A 19,626-nucleotide genomic window follows, 5' to 3' on the forward strand; every position below is an offset into this window, starting at 1 on the left:
GCCCCGAACCCCCGGCCCGGACCCCGAAAACGGCCGCCAGGTTAGCCTCCAAAGGCGGCACTGGAGGGAACCCACGGTCCGTAACCCCCTCCACTTTTGTGATGGAAGTGTAGGTGGAGACCGGAGCCCTCAAGAGCCTCGGATACGCCGCTGCCCCCTCCTGATAGGGGATCAGAGCCGGGAACCGCGGCCACACCGGGTCCCGCCGGACCGGCCGGAGAAGCGGAAAATCCCCCGCCATCTCATCGATCGGCTCCACCTCACGTGCCACCGGCACAGTGAGGCCCCGTCGGGCTGCAGCCGTTCTAATGATTCCCGGCAGCTCCTGAAGCAGACCCCCCACCACCGGCGGGGGCCGAGAGCCGCTCGCAGCCCGATTCCCAGCGAAGCCTGGGCAATCTGACTCGGCTCTCTGAGCTATCCGAGCGGCTCCCAGCTCCCACCGACGGTGGGGGCTGAGAGCCGCTCGCAGCCCGATTCCCAGGGGAGCCTGGGCAATCTGACTTGGTGACGGTGTCAGGTGCATCCTCCAGCCCTCCCGACAGGGAGAGGGGAGGGATGGGAAACCCTGACACTGACCCACGGATGGAGTACGGTGCTAATCCGCAGACTCCTCTCCATGGTCCAGCATGTCTAACTCCCGTTCCATTGTGCATTCCCCCACCTGCCACACCGGCTCTGCAGCTACAGCGAAGGCTTCCGCTCTCCGCTGCAGGTCATCACGGGGAAGGCGTAGGCAGCTGCTACACATTGCCCGTGAAGTTAAAGCCAGGCTGGCATGCTCCGGCCCAAGGCAGGCCTCACAGAGACGGTGGGAATCAGCCGGCATGATGTACCCGGTCTGACACTCTGGACACACACGGATGGAAGAGGTAGACATAGTTAATTTATGTTTCTCTTACAGGTGCTGGTACATACTTACTCGCTGAAGAAAAGAGGGAACAGAACACATCGGTCCCTTCCGGTTATATACCGGCAGGTTGACTGTGGGAGGGGCCCACCTCGTGGGTGGGCGTGGACTACAACTCTTTCAGTGCTGCGCATGCGCGCGAGGGATAAACCCAATAGCGATAGCCTTAGAGGGCGAAGCCTATACGAAATAGAACAAAAGGAAGGATCAGTCACCCAAGCCAGCCCACAATGGGCTGTCGGACAGGGCACTCACCCTCTACCACAAGCCACCTAATTCTTTAAGACAGAGCAAAATCTCAACTAACAGTCATAGAACAGACATTCAGATGTGTCTCTCAGGACCCAAGGAGAGAGAGAGTGAAAGCAGGGCAGTTCCTGCGTCCTTATCTGCACCTTCATCAATCACCCTCCCAGCAGAGGGAGACAAAACAACATACAAAGTTACATATAGACAACTATCAAAAATATTCTATTACAAGAAACACAACATCTCAAATCTATGAGGCATATTCAGAAAGAAACAAAGCATGTAAAATATTCACCTTCATACGATGGTTATAAAATGGTTATAAAAAGAATGGTTATAAAAGGTGGTTGGTTATAATGGTTATAAAAAGAAGAAATGGTTATGAAAAGAAAAAAAATCATGTTTTAATGCGAACCCTTCAAGAGGTCAACACAAAGAAGGAAAACAGATCTCAAAAAAATCCTTGTTTTATTACAAAGAAACAGTCAGTGTTACCTTTGCTATTATTTACCCTAGAATCTGTTTTAGAAGATAAATATTAAACAGCTTTGGAACAAATTAATTAAACTGATTTATGACAGACAACAAGAAGCCAATAAATCCAACAATATACTCCATTTGGAACGTAAGTTATTTCCATCCTCATGGAAAGTCTTTCACAAAGGCAAAGCAAGAAATCAGTGCTAAACATCTTCAAAGCACGTCAACTGAATGAGTTAAATCTTATCTTTTGAAAACACAATTAATAAAAGCAAACTTCAGTCCTGTTCAGTCAATATAACAGTAAACACAGGGTGTAGGCTATACACATTACTTCTCTTTCAAAGTTTCTCCACAGTGCCAACATGGTTTATCAGCATCCTTTCTGCTGTTACGAATATTTGTCAAGATTCAGATTGATCAGATCCAAGAGGAGTCTGACGTTCCTCTGGAGAGGCCGGAGGCCCTTATCTTCACCCTCCACCAGATGTCTTCACACAACTCAACTTTATGATCCTCCTCCCTCTCTGCTTTCGACAAGACCCTCAGTTTGAACCCTTCAAACCTGAAATCATAAAGGCTATCGCATCCCATGTAAACATTTTCAAAGGGCTTCATTACGCAGAAGACCTATGGAACCACATTTTTCTTCTTTCTTTAATAAATCGTATTGACACTTGGAAAACACTTCTGCCACGAACCTCTGATTTGCAAGACAACTTAATCTCCCCCTAAGGAATGTCTGAACCTGGACTGAACCCCATTAAAATGAGGGGAGATCATATGCTCTCATTTTCAGATGTATATTAACCAATATGTATTTCTCATTTTCAGATGAACAATCTTTCTAAGGACATTTCAACTAATGCTGTCTTTCAAACCAGACTCAGATCGGACAATCTATCACGAAGCTATTAAACAATTGGATTATCGTTTGAAGTCATTGCATCTGTTCAAAGATTGTCATGGAGCACCAGTGCCATCTAGTGGTTCTTTTAAATCAATGTTTTATTCAACAGACAAGACATCAATTCTACGCTTGAAAGTTGTTGCATTTATGGTCTGATATTATGTTTCGTTTCAGTTTCATGTCTGTACATGTTGTTTCATTGTTTACATAGAATTAAGAACTCTGGTATGGTGTTTTGGTTTACGTTAGTTTAGTTTCAGAACTTTAGAGTCATGTTTCAGCCCGCCCAGAGACACATCATCCTGAAGGGGCGTGGTATCCTCAGCACTCTATTAAAAAGGCCGTGCAGCCGTCATATCTTTGGCTGGTCCCGTAATTTCGCTTTTAACTTTGTGGAATTTGCAAGTTTTCTTTTGTTCTACACTCTGACTTTTGTTCGAGATAAAAAATTATTTTTGGACTTAGTACTTCTTGTTTGCTTCAATTGAAAGTTTTATCACTTCTGGACGATATTTTTTGGATTTTTCTTTTCAACAAAGACTTGAATGATTCGTCATCTGAATTAAACTGAATTGGCCATTTCAGCTTAAGCAGAGAATTGACGAACGTTTATCAATAATATTTGGACATTCATCCGAGCATGGGAAAGCTGACGGAACGCACCACGACACCTCTGGGTTCATCGCTAAATCGACTCCGACCTGTTCACTAAGGTGGACCACGGGCTGTAAAACTGGACAGGATCTTCTCAGAAATCCCTTCTCCAAATTACAGTACCACTGGGCAGACTCGTTTTTCAGCGAATACAGTAAGATATTCAACAGTTGGTTGTTACTCAGAAACAAGTGTCGAGAGTGTCCTTCGTTTGAAATCTTCCCCCTGGCTCCATCCACCGTAATATAGTTCCACCCTCTTCTTTTATATATTTTTTTTATTTTTGTTTTCGTTCAATAAAATTCTGATCCGAATCTAGTTAATAGTTTTGGTTAGACAGACGTAAACAACACCATACTGAATTGAATAAAGAAATAGTATCTGTTATCTCTGGTTTTGCATATATATATCTGATGCTCCTTTAAGATCGTTCATTTCTTTGTTCATCCTTGTTCATTAAAATTAATCACGTATAAAATTCAAAGGTGTGTTCGTGTTTGATTCACAGTGGTTGAACGTTTTGAGAATTCATATACTTAGATTGAGACTGGTTAAAAATAATAAATCCATGAATTTATTGATCTTCATAATCGATGAAATTATTGATTCTATTAATTAATGCAATTTATTGATTTCCATAATCAATAAAAAATTTCCTGGTGAGCCAGGTGGTGCCCTTCTTCTTACGAGGTTTGTTAATCCATTTAACACAATATTAATAGTTATTTTCCGCAACACTGCTCTACTACCGTCTCAGACATAACCCAAAGGAATATTTCTCATTGATGTCTTTTTTGTTTCTCCTAAAATTCACTAGGAGCAATGGTTGAGACTATAGCCACAGGAGTCCTTCTTGAGACTGTTCATTGTCATCTCCAAAGGAGAACATAATGAGCCAAAGATTAGACAAAGATGAGCCTACCAAATTTAAGCAGCCTTACAAATTCCAAGCTACATACAAAAATAAATAAATAAAAAATTAGTATATTGACCATCAAAAGTAATGTATCCCATCCATATGCCCCTGGTACAGTAGGGGGGGGGGGCAGTATGGCTGGGTTAAGTGTCTTGCCTTTGGATACATCAAACATGTGGCTCGCAGGAGCTGGGTATCAAAGCCTCGATCTACTGATTTAAGAGACAACGACTCTGCCAACTGAGCCACAGCCGTCTGCGAGTGGAAGCCAGTGAGGTTGTAACAAAAAAGTGAAGGGTGGTTAGAGTGACTCAATTGAGAGAGCTCTCCAAGTTCTCCACCTGAACTCAATAGGAGTCTCAAAACTTCAGACAGATCCAAGAATCATATCAGAACTTGATGAGATCTCCTTTGGAACTGAAAGGGAGACTTGGTTGAGATTAATTGTGCAGCTATTTTATCTGGAGGCCAGAGTGAGAAGCTGAGCAGCAGTCCTGGTAGCTCCCATCCTGGGATCATCAGCAGGTCAGAGCATCTACAGAAGCAGGAACATGTTCAGTAATTACGTTTAGCTTTAGATATTTTGAAATGTTGGTTACCAATGTGTGTTGTGTTTTCAAGGGTGGTCGTATTTTTAATATTAATATTTACGTATTTCCCTTAACTGTGTTTCCATGACGATTTTATTTGTATTCCAGATATTTCAAGATGCAAAGAGGAGGGTCCAGTTCAGTTAGTGAGTAAGTTAGTGAGTGAGTAACTGTGTGTGTGAGTATTTTCACATTTTTTGTAAAAATGATTTTGTAAGTAAATAAGCTGCAAATTAAACTGAAATTATACACACAGATCTCATCTCCTTTTTGTTCAGTATGTACATTTCAACATTAAGAGACTCAGATTGCAATTCATTGATCGAGAAACAAATTCATTGTCATAGTCTCTGGACCCCCTGAAATAGCCTTGGCCACCACCTGGCAACCACAAGGTCTAGCTCCACCACTGTAGACAATACAGCGACCTCTCAGCCTGGAGCCCAGCAGTCAGGATCAGGCTGACCGGCTCTGTGGGCTGGTCTGATTTCAGGTGCTTCTCCAGGTGGATCTTGATTCTTTTCCACACCTCAACTTGCTGACTGGGAAATTGAGCCTCAAGGAGAGACAACTGACCTGCAAACATTTCTGGTTTCACAACCCTGGATGACGCTTCACCCCCACCTGCAGTATTTTTGAGTACACCACCAAGTACAATGTGGCTCTTGTATGCAATATTGCACTTTCGTATGACCATGGCCAACAGCCGAAACAGAAAAGTTATTGTAAACACTATCACAAGTCAGCTATATCTATGGTCCTTTCTAAGCTCTCTTTTGAGTGAACAGAAGGTGTCCCTTCAGACAACACATCTCCCATTGTGCAGGAGGTAAGTATTTCGCCATAAAATATCATTAAACATCATATTAGTGTTTGATTTGACTTATGGAAACTATGTTACTGTTTAACTGTGTTTCAGCTACAAAAAACAACAGTAGCATCTCCTGTATTTTCTTTTCTCTCACCAACATTTTCATAAATATGACTAAATTTAACTGAAAGTCACAGAGGGCCTGTAAAAGCATAGGACAATGTCTGTACACCTTTTTGGACGCAGCTGTTGTCAGATTGAGCTATGCCTTCATTAGGCTATACAGAAGCATTCTTGCAAACATAGACTGTACATGTTGACAACATTAGTGATGAAACCATCTTGGAGCGTCTAATTCTGATGTCATACAGTCACCAACTTGTAGTTAGAAAAACATGGTCACAACCAGTAGAATATAATTGCCCTGACAATAGCAGACTTAAAAAAAGAAGAGAAAAAAATGGCAGAGCTTTTAATTAACAGTCCAGGTCAGTACACAGGTTAACAAGAAACTATGAGTAAACACATCCAAGTGGGGGCAGGACGTCGGCCTGAAAACACTCACAAAGGAGATTGCTGGCAGGAGGAGATTCTTGAGAACAACTGGCAACATGAGCGAGGACAAACGTGAGAAATGGGAAGTAGTCTACCCAGAGGCAAAAAACCCAGATGACTAAGGTAAAGTGTTGTAACAGATCAGATTGTTACTCAGAGCAGTGCAAAAACCCAGCAGACTAGACAAGGAAGTACAATGGTTTAACAAACAGAAAATGCTCAAAGCCCTCCCACTCACACAACTGAACTAAGAACAAAATACTTGTTATTGTTCATTGTCATTCCTTGTTTTACTTTGGAAATTTACAGTGACATTCTGCCAAAAGACCACACCTTATCGAGCTGACATTGGTATTTATCTTGAAAACTCACACACACACGCACACACCTACACACACACACACACACACACACACACACACACACACACACACACACGCACACACACACACACACAAAACCTCTTCCTCCTCAAGCTCTCAACCAATCACAAACAGGACATCCTGCATGGATAACTTTCATTGGCACTCGGAGTAACTGACAGGTTTACGACCTCTCAGAACAAAGCTTTTCGTTTTCCACATTCACTGAAATTAGGCAGAACTCCGTCAGAAACAACAACAACAATCTTCGAAGTCCACGAACAAAGTTCCCTTTCTGAAACGTTTTTCAGTTTCTTCAAATGACTTAAACAATTTTGCTGTGTTTTCACTTAACTCTAAACATACAGTGCATCATATTCACTGTTGCTCTTCCTGGTATTTAACTTCATATTATAGGCTTCTGGATTTGAAGGTAAGAGAAAAACATTTCTTTATAATTTTGCATATTAAGTTCTCGTTATGCTTAATTATTGGACACTAGGACTTTTAATTCAACAAATGTAAATAAATGATTCATATTCTCCATGAGAAATTCACCCATTTAATTTCATATTGTCATAAAATTGTCAAGGGGCACTGATCGGTTATATTCTCCAGGAAACTGCATATTCATATAATCACTATAAAGTTAAAACCTATACTGGGATTGTAGCTCTGTTGTTGTCGTTGTGCACTGTTTAATCAACTCAATCACCTTGTCATTTAAAGCCAATGTGCAAAAAGCTTGTATAGTAAGAAATTAAACAGACACAGTGCCTCAGCTGAATATTACTGACATCTTTTACTACCTTTTTACAGATGTGGTTGTGGATTTTCACTGGCCTTAACATCATCATGAATGTTCATGGTTTTGCAAGTGGAGGCGTCCTTGTGGCATGTGGATCGATGGTACCTCAGCATTCTTCCTTCAAGCCTGATGAAGGGACCCCCCCTTTTTATATTTCTTACCAAGAGGGCAACGAAGAAGGGTCTTTCATAGGTATAGAGACTACTGGATTTTGTATCACAGTCAATGTGCAGCGGTCATTGTCTAGTTGCAAGAGACATTCATACCTCACCTAATTTTCTGTCCCTCCACCTTCACCCTGTTTGATCTTCAAACTATTCTCTAGTTTTTCTCCAGGGCAACAACTCCAATGTGTTTAGAGGATTGATGTTGGAGGCTCGAGAAGAAGGAGGCCCTTCTGTTGGATACTTTACTCCAATTGATCCGAAAGTGACTCGACTCCTAGATTGCAATGGTGTAAAAGTAAGTAACCCTCTCATTACGTTATTGTTCAAGTTAAACTTCATCCATTCTGCATTTATTGTAAATAGAGTGGCGGTTATGAAATAAACACTGATGTGTCTTCATGACATACCAAAGTAAAATAAAAATAAATATCAGCATGAACATGGACTATTTCTAACAGATATTATTCATCTCTGAAACTGCTGCTGGGGGTAAGGTGTCGTACTAAGTGATTAACAGCATGCTTGTATTTTTATTCCTTTTTCCAAGATTCACAATGAGTGATATATTTGACTGTTTTAGAAATCAGAATGAGATTATTTATCAGTAAAACGATACTTAAAAATGTGTAGGACAACATTAGCAACAAGAAATACTACTTTGTCTACAGTGGCCCCCAAAATCAACACAAACACAAATTTCCTCAAAAATGTTGTATTTGATATCCAGTTCAAATTTCTTAAAATTTTCTGAGAAAGTGATGAGTCATTGATTTCTGTTTCTCTCCTCAGGCCTCAGCTGTCAGTCACAGAAACAATCAGGATAAGGCGTCATTCAAAGTTCAATGGACGGCACCTGTAACAAGACTGAGCAACAACATCAGTTTCAGGTATTTGTACACAGTGACTATTCTTAAAAAGAGAAGAAATTAACCTGGCTGGTTTGGTCACTTTCAAAGCTTAATTGTTCATTTCAGCATGTGTATGTGTGTGTTTTATGTTTCAGAGCCACATTTGTTCAGTCTTTTGTCACATTCTGGGTGAATGTTGCTACACCTCTGATACCCCCGTCAATACTAACTACAACTGCTACTACTATAAGTACTACAACAACTGCTATGACGACGACTCCACCACCAACTCCACCTCTGACACCCTCGTCAATACCAAATAAAATTGCTACGACTATAAGTACTACAACAAATGCTATGACGACGACTCCACCACCATCTCCACCTCGATGTTATAATGTAAGATGGGACACAATGGTGGATTTGTTTTTGTTTTAAGATTTTGCAGATCCATGTGTGTATGAATATATAATATTGAACTCTTTCATTTAATTAACTCCTCATTGTCTCTCTTGATTTCTCTTCAGATCGTCATAGTGCTCATGGTAATCGTTAGTGTTTTGGTGGTCATGAAAATGGTATGATTTACACACTTACCTTGTCGATGCCGTAACCAAATGCATGGTGAAAGAGTTAGACAGCAAGGTTACTTTCTGTCTTCCTCTGTCCTCTCATCAGGCTATGGCAAATACGATCACAACCACTGTCAACAAAAGCATCTCATGTCGTCATCTAAACAGGGTAAGGCAACAGTAAAGTTGTACTGTCGCGCTTCTCGTCCATCATTTACTTTCCTGTGAATTCCTCATGTGTGGTCAGTCAATTGAGTCTTGTTGTAAACTGGAGAACCCCGTCACTAAAAAGAGAACTTCTGTTCACTGAGAGAATTTTAGAAGTGAGACCATATTGATTTTGAAGATAAAAAAACAAGAATCAATAGTTCCTAAAAAAAAGGGTTATTTCTAATTTAGCAGGTGAAATTGTGTTGTCGGTAGATTTGCTCTTGTGAGTGGCAGACTTATATATATAAGTATATACTTATATATATACTTATATATATATATATATATATACTTATATATATATATATATATATATATTTTTTTTTTTTTTTTTTTTTTTTTTTTACATTAGTGTATGACTCTTTTGCGCATATGAAAGTATTTAGGAACCAGCATTTAAATCCACACAAGATAGAAATAATTTATGTGGACTACAATCCTCTGTTCACATGACCTTTTTTAAAACATCTGCCAAAGATAAATACAATGTCTTGAGATGTTTAAAGATAACTGACTCTTCTTTTTATTTTATTGTAGATGTCAAAGATAATCTTCTGTATGCTTTGTTTGGCGATGGAAATAGCCTCAATGGTCTTGTTAATTGTGTGTGCGTCCTCACAAGTAAGTAAGAAGAACTATTGGACAACATTTAGTTATTTGTTGGCTGAAAACTGGATAGTTCTGAAGTTATTAAATGTTTTTCAACCTTCTACTGTGTGTGTGTGCGTGTGCGTGTGTGTGTGCGTTTAGGTCACTCTCATTGCCCTGTTGTCCGTAGTGATCATTTTAAACGTCTTGGAGATAGTACTCATTTTTCTGCCAAACGGACCGAATCATGAGCTGTAAGTTGAATTTAGGAATCATTTAACCTGAACATCACACATCAACACTTGTGCACTGCCGTTTTTATTTCTCTTTTGTTCTGTTCAAGAAAGTACATCTGTAACTCTGCTGCCTCAGTGTGTTCTGTCATCCACCTGATTTTTACAAGTAAGGAGATTAATTTGATTTTCATCCATACAGTGCTAAACTTAATTTACACTTAACAGACAGATTGCCAGTGGACACATTACCTGTTTGTTGATCTGTTTAACATTTCTTATTATACAGTTGCTTTTATCTATGTCTGTTATTCGGAGATGGACATGAAGCATCCTGAGCCACTGCTGATTGCTTACACAGTATGGATTTTCCTGTTTATTTTTTGGGTCTTCGTCATCACCATTCTGCAGTGCAGAAAGAAAGGTAAATGAGTTATTTCACAGGTGTGTCTCAAGTAGATGTAGTATGTCATCATAAGCAGAACCAAATAATAATGTGACTTTTTGTCTCATAGGGAGTTCAAAAAACAGAATGCAACACAGTCAACAAAAGAGAGAGGTGAGAATTATGACAGTATGTTTAGGTAACTTCATGACAACTACATATCACACCATTATAGACCATATAATACATTGCAAATTTGTCTGTTATTCATCAAAACCACTCTGTATTTCAGAAGATGCCGCACAAAGCTGGAGTGATTGTATCTACAGTCTTCATCATTGTATCCATTGCTTTAGCTATAGCTATCATTGTCAGGATACTGCAGCACCCAAAGAAGTAGGCGTGTACTGTATATAAAGATAAGCTGGTTTGCCTTTAAATTCAAATTGTTACTTGCCTACAAACAGGCTTTAAATGCAGCATTGGGTATATGCAAGAATACCAGTCCATGCACCAGTCTGATACCACAATTTTTTAGCACTCCAAAAAAATATCCACTTGTAAGAACTATGTGACGATTGCGACCACAACAAGACAACGCAAGCCGAGATTGTAATATTATTTAAAATGAACAAAATGTTATCAACTGTGGGTTTTTCTTTCCCACAAAAAAATGTTATTTATTTTTTGATCACACTGGTATCAGAGAGCATCAGCAGATACTTCAGCCGATGTATGTTGCTGTTTATAGAAAGGATAAAATGGTATCTTAACATGTGCACTTTCAATCAATCAATATTTTGTCTTTTTTAATGCATTCAGCTTTAAGTGGCTTTTTATGTAGATTATTAAGAAGTGTGTTTATCATGTAAATAACAAGACAAAGCAATTGCTCATTTATACGGCCTTGGTATTCCTTTTTCTCTAGAAATTATGTTTTCTGAAGAAGTTTGTTCAGGATGGTACGATCACAGTCAATCAGATCAAAACCTTAAGAAAGAAGAACTTTGAATATTTGTTGAAGTCACATTTGGTCAGGTGCCATATCTCTGTTTATCCAACATGCTCCAACAAGAACACATGTTTCAAGCTTTAGGGAGTAGCTTTGAGGAATGGGCTTCTCTTGTTAAACATCTTATAGTTGAAGTATTGCATTCATCAACATGAATGTAGGAAAAAACGGTGCCAAATATTAAAACAAAAATGTCGGTGGTTAGTAGATTAGATGATGCTACAGCACATTTATTGGTCAGAAAGTCTGTGTCAGTCTGCTTTTCATAATTATGAGCTTCTAGTTGTATCCACTAGACTATCAGATGTAATTAAACGGGCAAATTAACAGAAACTGTTTTTTCGTGCCTTCAAACCAATCTTGTTGCTATGAATCATCAAATGTGTTTGAAACACTGTACGATTCTTAAGAGAGTGTTCTTGGGAACTGTGAAGACGTTGAGTCACACATTCATCAGATTTCCTTCAAGATACAGAAGCATAATGTTGAGTCACCAGCTAACGTACTGCTACTTCCTTATTTTGTACAACAACAGAAACATGTTAAAGCAGATTGTCTATTTCCCATGTAATGCTGCATGTCAAAACAAGACCAAGAAATACTTTACATGCTTCAGTTTTGACTGTAACAGTCACCACCTACTGCTTCCAAATACTTATTGCCCTCTTTCAAGGAATTTTGATTTCAATCTAGTGGGCTCTATGTGGGTCTAGAGGATCTAATCTATGTGGGTCTGTTACTTTTCTGCAGAGATTATTTTAAATGTTTTTGATGTATTGGAACTGTATGAGTGTTGTCTCTATTTAAGATCAGTCAAGGTAACAATCAAGATGGAACTATGTCCGATGTTTTCTCTCTGTGATTTATGTCTCAAAGGTTTACTAAATAATATTACATTATGTTTGTATTTCTTTAGAGAACTTGCAATTTTCCTATTTTTGGATGACACGTCTCTCTCACACTTCAGAGTCAAGTCAGTCTTTATAAAAGCTTTATAAATCAAAATTAAACTCCTGCTGTGTTGTACAATTTCACTTACTGCTGTAACAACATGAAACCACAGGCAATTGGATTCACAAGTGTGATAAGTGTCCCAGATAGATTTCCCGGATAGATCATCATCCAGCCCTACCCATTCACGGCCGAGGTTGTGGTGGTACAACAGCTGCATAGAGAGACTTGCATCCCATCTGAGGTCAACTGCTGGTGCCAGGAAAGCTGCATTGTCAATTCTACAAAGTAAAGGTTCTACCTCACCATGATTCTGTCCCACGGCCATAAAAATAAAATGGATACGTCAAAGTTAAAGGACTTGAAACTGAAAGTTGGTGGTGCACTGTACACATTAACAAGAGAGGATTTAATTGGAGTTTGTGATTCCTATACATTAATGGCTTACAACTTGAAAAAGTATTAGGCTACAGTCGTTCATCTCTTATTGTACACGTTACAAAGCAGATAGAGCGAGAAGAGTTAAAGGAGCTTGAGGATCAAGGTATGGCGGAGCTACTGACTTTGAAAGACAAAATAGTCGAGTTGCAACAGGCTGTTAAAAAAAGCGCATCTGAAAATGAATCCAAACCCAGACAGATTCAGTGTAGGAGCAGCTTGTTCAGCTTTTAGAAGAAGAGCGGTTGCAAAAAGAGATAGAGACACAGTAATTAGCATCAGTTTCATCACTCAAAGAGAAAGCAAACCATAGCAGTAGGACACAAAAGTCAGTGAGTGAGGACAGTAACAATGCTAAAGAAGGTCAGGTAGTTACACAGCAAACCGTCCAACCGTGTCTTTCATTGCAGTGGAGTAGGGAGTTCAAAATATCAGGCCAGATAGGTGAGCCAGGTCAAAAGGATAAACTTACCTTTTCTAGTCTAGCACACCAAATTGAGCAAGGCATCAGTAAAGGATTTGCTGAAATAGAAATAGTTGATGCAGTTATACTTTGCACCAGGTTTACAACTACGCAGCTACCTTGTGGGAAGAGAGTAAGAGGCAGAAAATACTGTTTGCATCCCAAGAAGCAGAATCCGGACTGGAATATGATCCTGTACTTGTACAGAGCATGTTTCTCCATACTGTTCTAACAGGCCTGAGAAACGACAGCATTAGGAGTGACCTCTAGACCATACCTGCAATAAACAGCAACGAGTGATGAGCTGCTTCTCGAAAAACTCAACATCGCTTGCTCAAGTCAATGCGACAGCCAAGCCCAGCACAGACAAACCAGGTAGTTTCACAGGAGTGTATTAACCCTCTTCAGTTCCAATATCCACCACAAGGTATCTAGCCTCCCCCAGGGCCTAGGCAACGAAGAGAAACAGCCCAATATCAACAGAGGTTTGCACCACAGCAACATTACCCTGTACCAAGTCGTGCACGCCAGAGAAAATGTGTTGGTGGCTGCCAGCGAAACGAAAGTGAGTACAGCACCCATTGCTACAGATGTGGCAGTGGTGAACATTTCTTCGCAGGATGCAAGGTGAGAGCAAACAGACAAAACCAAGATGGTCCTTTAAACGAAGGATGGTTACCCCCACGGGACAAGGAGTAACCAGCAACAGTGTAAAGTCCCAACAGCGTTGCTCCCAATGTGGTCTCTCTGCCTGAGACAAAAGACTAAGAAGGTGTTCATCATGTAAAACAGTCAGGTACTGTTCAAAAGTCTGCCAAGTTGAACATTGGCCAATACACAAAAAGCAATGTCATCAGTACCTTCAACAACCAATTAACCTAGACTTTCAAGTAACAACAAATGCCAGACAGACAAAGAAAGAAAGGAATCACCCCCATCTCGATCTTGTCGGTAAACAGTGCATGATTGACTGTTACATACAAGGCTACAAAAACCAGAGCATTGTGGGATAGTGGCTCCCAAGTCTGTATTGTGGATGAGAAGTGGAAAAGGAGGCATTTGCCCCGTGAAAGATTAAAAGATATCTTATGGAGTTAGTTTAGTGTCAATAATTCACACACTAACAGAAGGCGATTTACAAATGCCCCAAGATCTACAAATGGGTGTACGAAGATCCACAAATGCAAAACAAGGTCCACAATTTATTGTATTGTATATAAGCATAGGTGACAGGAAGGGGAGGGAACAGGTAGGTGGAGCAAAAAACAGTTCTCAGCAGACCAGCACTCATGTTACGACCAGCACTCAGAAAAACCACTGGAAACAGTATGTTTTGTTCTCATTTTTTATTCATCAAATCACTACAATAAACCATCAAGTCAACAACAGTTACGACTGGATTATCATGATTGCATCCGTGTAAAACTTCATCCCTGCCTGCCTGTTAATGGCAATCATTGGAAAGGAGGCTCAGAATTGGAAAATTGCCATTACACACATTGATGTATAAATAAAATAAAACTTCACTGGCAATTTTTGTCAAATTTAAATTCACTTTCTTTGCATAGGTGCACTTGTGGGAACTTTGCAGCCATGCCCACAGAGCCAGAAAGCATCTGGGAGATATTACATGTCATGTAAATAATTTGAGAATTAAATAGTAATGGTCACTATCTGCTACCTATACTCACTTACCTTTTCAAATTATATAGGTTACAAGAAGAATACAGCAGCTTTAAAATCCACCTGCTTGTATGGTGGATCATCAAGGTCTGGTGAGTCTGAATGTGTTCTCACTGCAGCATGCATTCAATATAGCAGTATAGAACCTTAATGTTAGGTTTCTAATAAAAACCGAGTAGTTTTTTGTTGCTAGTGTTTTTAGCTGACAGAAATTTTCATTCACAATACGCCTATGTAAATGTTTGCTCCTGATTTTATAAAAGGTAATGTCTATATCACAGTTGTTGACTATGGGAATAAGTACTGAAGCTGTAAATCTACAGTGTTGTTTAATGATTCTTGATTCTTAAGAAGGGTTATTATGTTGTGGACTTGCAAAATAATCAGATCTTTAGATAGATAGATAGATAGATAGATAGATAGATAGATACTTTATTGATCCCGAGGGAAATTCAAGGCCCACCTATTTAACTTGCTGCAACTTCCTTGTTTTGTATAACACGAAAGATGTAGCAGATAAGCTTTGATTTTCCATTTGATGTGGCATGTCCAAAAAAAGTGTGTATTTCAATTCCAAACAAGTTTAGATCAAATATGAAGACAAAATACATCGACTGCAACAATCACCATCTACTGCTTCCTTGTAGTTATTGTCAGTTGAATCATTCTTAGTAACTGCTTTATAAATCATTAAACTCCTGTTGTGTGTTGGAGTTTCACTTCCTGCTTCTGTGCCATTAAAATGTAGGAAAAAATATTTGTCTCTTTATGAAGGAATGTGCACATTGGGAGTAAATCACAGCCGTGGGTTACACAACTAACTCCTGTAGTTATCAAAAACATCTTTATTGAAAATGTACACACGAACAAAACAAAGTTCATCTCAGATTGAAGACATAAGAGGAATGGATGGAATCACATAAAAACACTTACCTCTTCTATAATATTTTAAATCAGCATGAATCCTTTGGGAGCTGATTTTGCCAGGACACTGTCAAATCATTCATGAGTGATTTGGTGCTTTTATAATTCTACCTCCTCTCTGCTTGACATCAGTGATTAAGGCACACGTACGTCGTAACTCACTGACTAATATTTAGTCAGAACATCTACAAATGTACGTTTCAAATTCAACTCACTTTGTGTCAACCTGGAAGTTTGTGAACTAAAACGGTACGTTTCAGTGGTTACTTCAGATGTAAACAATAAACCTTTGCAATATAAATTATATACATATACACCTATCAAAAATATTGTATTCCAAGAAACATACATCTCAAAAGTATGAAGCATATTCAGAAAGAAAAAAAGCATATAAAATATTCACCATCATAAAAGTCATTCTCATAGACGGTTATAAAAAGAAAAAAAGTCAACATTTTTTTTTAGTGCAAACCTTCCAGAAGTAAACAAGGAAGGGAAACAGATCTCCATTGGAAATATAGATTAAACCAGCAGTGGTCCAGAGATAAGTTGACTCTTACCCCAAATAAAAAGGTTCCTCAAAAAAATAATCTTTTTTATTCCAAAGAAGCAGTCAATGTTACCTTTGCTATTATTTAAACAGGAATCTGTTTTAGAAGAGAAATGATAAACAGCTTTGGAACAAATTAATTAAACTGATTTATGACAGACAACAAGAAGCCAATAAATCCAACAATATACTTAATATGGAACGTGAGTTATTTCTATCCTCATGGAAAGCCTTTCACAAAGGCAAAGCAAGAAATCAGTGCTAAACATCTTCAAAGCACGTCAACTGAATCAGTTAAATCTTATCTTTTGAAAACACAATTAATAAAAGCAAACTTCAGTCCTGTTCAGTCAAATCTATATGTGAAATATAACATCAAACACAGGGTGTATACACATTACTTCTCTTTCAAAGTTTCTCCACAGCGCCAACATTGGTTCTTCAGCATCCTTTCTGCTCTACTACTGTCTCAGACACAACAGGTAAGATGAGATGGGAGATGCGACTCCACAGACCACTGAATTTGTCATTGTCCATCTCATTGAAGGAAATCTGGCTGCTGGAGCCAACCAGCCTTTCTTTAACATAGTCATGCACCATCTCCTCCACATCCTTCAGGCTCACATCAGCCCCTATCGCCTTTTGAGGCAGAAGCACAGTAAACAACAAGAACACTCGTTTGTAGGCAGCATTCTCATGATCACAGTAGCGGTAAAAGATAAGGGTGGAGCCTGGAGGCAGCTCCTCAAAACGGTGAATGACAGCAACAGGTTTGTCTCCTTCAAAGGCTGCGAGCAGCTGACTATCGATGTCCAGCTTGACCTCATCACTGTCCTGGCTGGCTTTGCTGGCTCCATCTATGTGGAGGTATGAAGTGTTGAGGGCAGAGGAGTAAGAGGAGGCCAGGCCCTGAGCTAGACAGTACAGCGACCTCTCAGCCTGGAGCCCAGCAGTCAGGATCAGGCTGACCGGCTCTGTGGGCTGGTCTGATTTCAGGTGCTTCTCCAGGTGGATCTTGATTCTTTTCCACACCTCAGCTTGCTGACTGGGAAATTGAGCCTCAAGGAGAGACAACTGGCCGGCAAACATTTCTGGTTTCACAACCCTGGATGAAGCTTCACCCCCACCTGCAATATTTCTCTGTACAATGTGGCTCTTGTATGCTAGAAAGACAGCAGAACTGAGCAGCACCAGGAGAACCAAACGCCATAAATACCACATGAATCCTAAAAGAAAGAAAAGGCAAATGGAGGTAGGTTAATTAGTTTAAAACCTATCTGAAAATATTAATTATATATATATATATATATATATATATATATATATATATATATATACACACACTTCAATTTAAAAAAAAGGCTTATTTTCATTTAACTTTTTTCTTTGAAGGGTCCATGTATAATCAATGGACACAATTAAAACATCACATAGTAATACAAAATCTAAACACAAGTTTCACATTACATCATTTACATATTAAGCAACACCGCAGGTCTGTTGGGCATGAACAACAGGTGATGAACAAACATCTGGAATGACCTTACCTCTGGATGTCTGACCAGAACTTTTTTTGATAACAGCAGCTTTCTTCTTTCCATCTGGTAGAGAAATACTCATTCAAAAAAATGTTCTCTCACATTACATGTTGCTTAAAATTTGAATAATTGGATGAAGCTTTTACCTTGTTTTTTTCGCTGTGCAGCATCTTTTGGGTCCGGTAAGTTGTTCACATGCCTTCGCTTTATAAGCGCTTCCGTAGAGGCTGGATAACCACTTACATGATGGTTAACTGATGGTGTACCTAAAGAATAGGCAGATCATATTAATACATTTTGAGATGTGAAATCAATGTACTAACCTAAATGCAACTTTGTTTAATAAATACATCTGGAAAAAAAAGTACACAATACCAGAGCTCCTGCCTTTGGCCTCCATCTTCCTTTTGTACTCGGCCATGCTGGTGATCTTGGTGGTGGACACATCCTGTCTCTGCACCGGACGCTGGATCTGCAAAGCAGATTTAGCGGGGGCTACAGGTCCTTTAGACGATGGTTTTACTGAAAACAAATAGGAAAAGATGAGATGACAGTTTTATTCCCCCCCACTCCCATGCAGAATGATGCAAATGTTTTTACATACCTATCTTTATATTTGTCGACTCTGCATTTACTATAGGAGCATGACCGGGCCGACAGCGTTCTCCAAGATCTACTCGAGGGAGGAAATTCACATCTCCCTGTGCGCCTGAAAGATTTAGAAGAAAAAACACTGTAAAACAAATTAATAAAAATAAAACAAGAGTACTCCTGCAAAAACAAGGCTGCTAATGTTGTTTAGGAGAATCTCCATGCATGAGATGAAAAAACACTTGGACAGATGAGTGTGAGACTGTGACACTGAGTGTTTTACACAATTATCCATTATGCACATTTATTAGTGGACTATGTTGCATAAGATAAGGAATGTGAATATTTGTCTTTTGGGTAGAGTATACGTAATTATGTTTTGATTCAATAAAAATAATATAAGTGAATGCACATTGTACATTTCTAATTGCCAAACCTTGGTATGATTTCATTTGAAGAAATGAGTCCTGCCTAACATCCTGATCTTTATTTTTCTTCAGATCCTCAGCTGAATTCTGGACCTCCATTTCAACCTCATCACCATCACCACCTTCTTCTCCTTCAGTCTCCAGCCGGATCTTTTTGTTTGGGGACTCTGCAGGAAAAAAAACAAAAAAAAAACATGAATGGGCCGGTCTTTGTTTTAAAGCAGCACATCCCCAAAACAGACTGGGGGGGGGGGGGGGGGGGTTACTTTCGTTTTCATTCGTCAAATATTTTAAAATGGATGCATCTAACCTCCATCCTCTGGACCATCGTCAACATCTTTGGACCCATTGACAGCTGGAACTTTTTCAGACTTTTTCTTGGTCCTCTTAAGGGGACCTCTGGGGGTCGGTTCAGCAAAGACTACAAGAAAAAGTGCACAAAATATTTATGAATGAACTCAATCAAAAACAAAAAAAAAACGTGCTGTAAAGGCTAGCCATGGAAAAGTATTTACAGGGGTTTGTTGTAAAAGTTAAAGACAAGGGAGCTAGCTGTGGGTGTACAGCTAGCTGAGCTTGATCATAAACATAAACGTTACCTGATGATCGCCTCGTTGATCGCCTTAAAGGTTGACCTTCAGTAACCTTTGAATCCATCTATGATCTGCTACGACTCGACTGCTGCTAAAATACACTAATCAAACAACATGAACAAACATCGCGCTCTTTCACAAAAGAGAAACTGACTTTCCTGAGGGGAAACTACTCATGACAGTTGCCGTCCGGAAAATGAGTCACAT

At 39.5% G+C, this 19,626-nt stretch overlaps 2 protein-coding genes across 3 annotated transcripts; one reads left to right on the forward strand and one right to left on the reverse strand.

Moving 5' to 3' along the window:
- Positions 1–6,678: 6,678 nt before the first annotated feature.
- Positions 6,679–12,214, forward strand: LOC306828167 (uncharacterized protein). Of its 2 annotated transcripts, none has more exons than XM_079350444.1 (13): positions 6,679–6,870; positions 7,257–7,437; positions 7,571–7,707; positions 8,202–8,299; positions 8,416–8,659; positions 8,788–8,838; positions 8,939–9,001; positions 9,580–9,663; positions 9,793–9,884; positions 9,974–10,032; positions 10,153–10,287; positions 10,379–10,422; positions 10,541–12,214. In XM_079350444.1, the coding sequence occupies exons 2-13, from the start codon at positions 7,257–7,259 to the stop codon at positions 10,646–10,648; spliced, it is 1,296 nt and encodes a 431-aa protein (XP_079206570.1). In that variant the 5' UTR covers positions 6,679–6,870; the 3' UTR covers positions 10,649–12,214. The 2 variants fall into 2 exon arrangements, with proteins under 2 accessions (XP_079206570.1, XP_079206571.1); XM_079350445.1 differs by having other exon boundaries at positions 10,544–12,214.
- A 3,403-nt stretch (positions 12,215–15,617) lies between these two features.
- LOC306828028 (uncharacterized protein) lies at positions 15,618–19,611 on the reverse strand. Its single transcript, XM_079350205.1, has 8 exons — positions 19,426–19,611; positions 19,137–19,247; positions 18,835–18,993; positions 18,412–18,516; positions 18,183–18,329; positions 17,954–18,073; positions 17,817–17,870; positions 15,618–17,495 (listed from the first exon to the last, which is right to left on the reverse strand). The coding sequence occupies exons 1-8, from the start codon at positions 19,481–19,483 to the stop codon at positions 16,711–16,713; spliced, it is 1,539 nt and encodes a 512-aa protein (XP_079206331.1). The 5' UTR covers positions 19,484–19,611; the 3' UTR covers positions 15,618–16,710.
- Positions 19,612–19,626: the final 15 nt, after the last annotated feature.

This window comes from Symphodus melops, assembly GCF_947650265.1.
Source record: "Symphodus melops genome assembly, chromosome: 8".
NCBI lineage: Eukaryota > Metazoa > Chordata > Actinopteri > Labriformes > Labridae > Symphodus > Symphodus melops.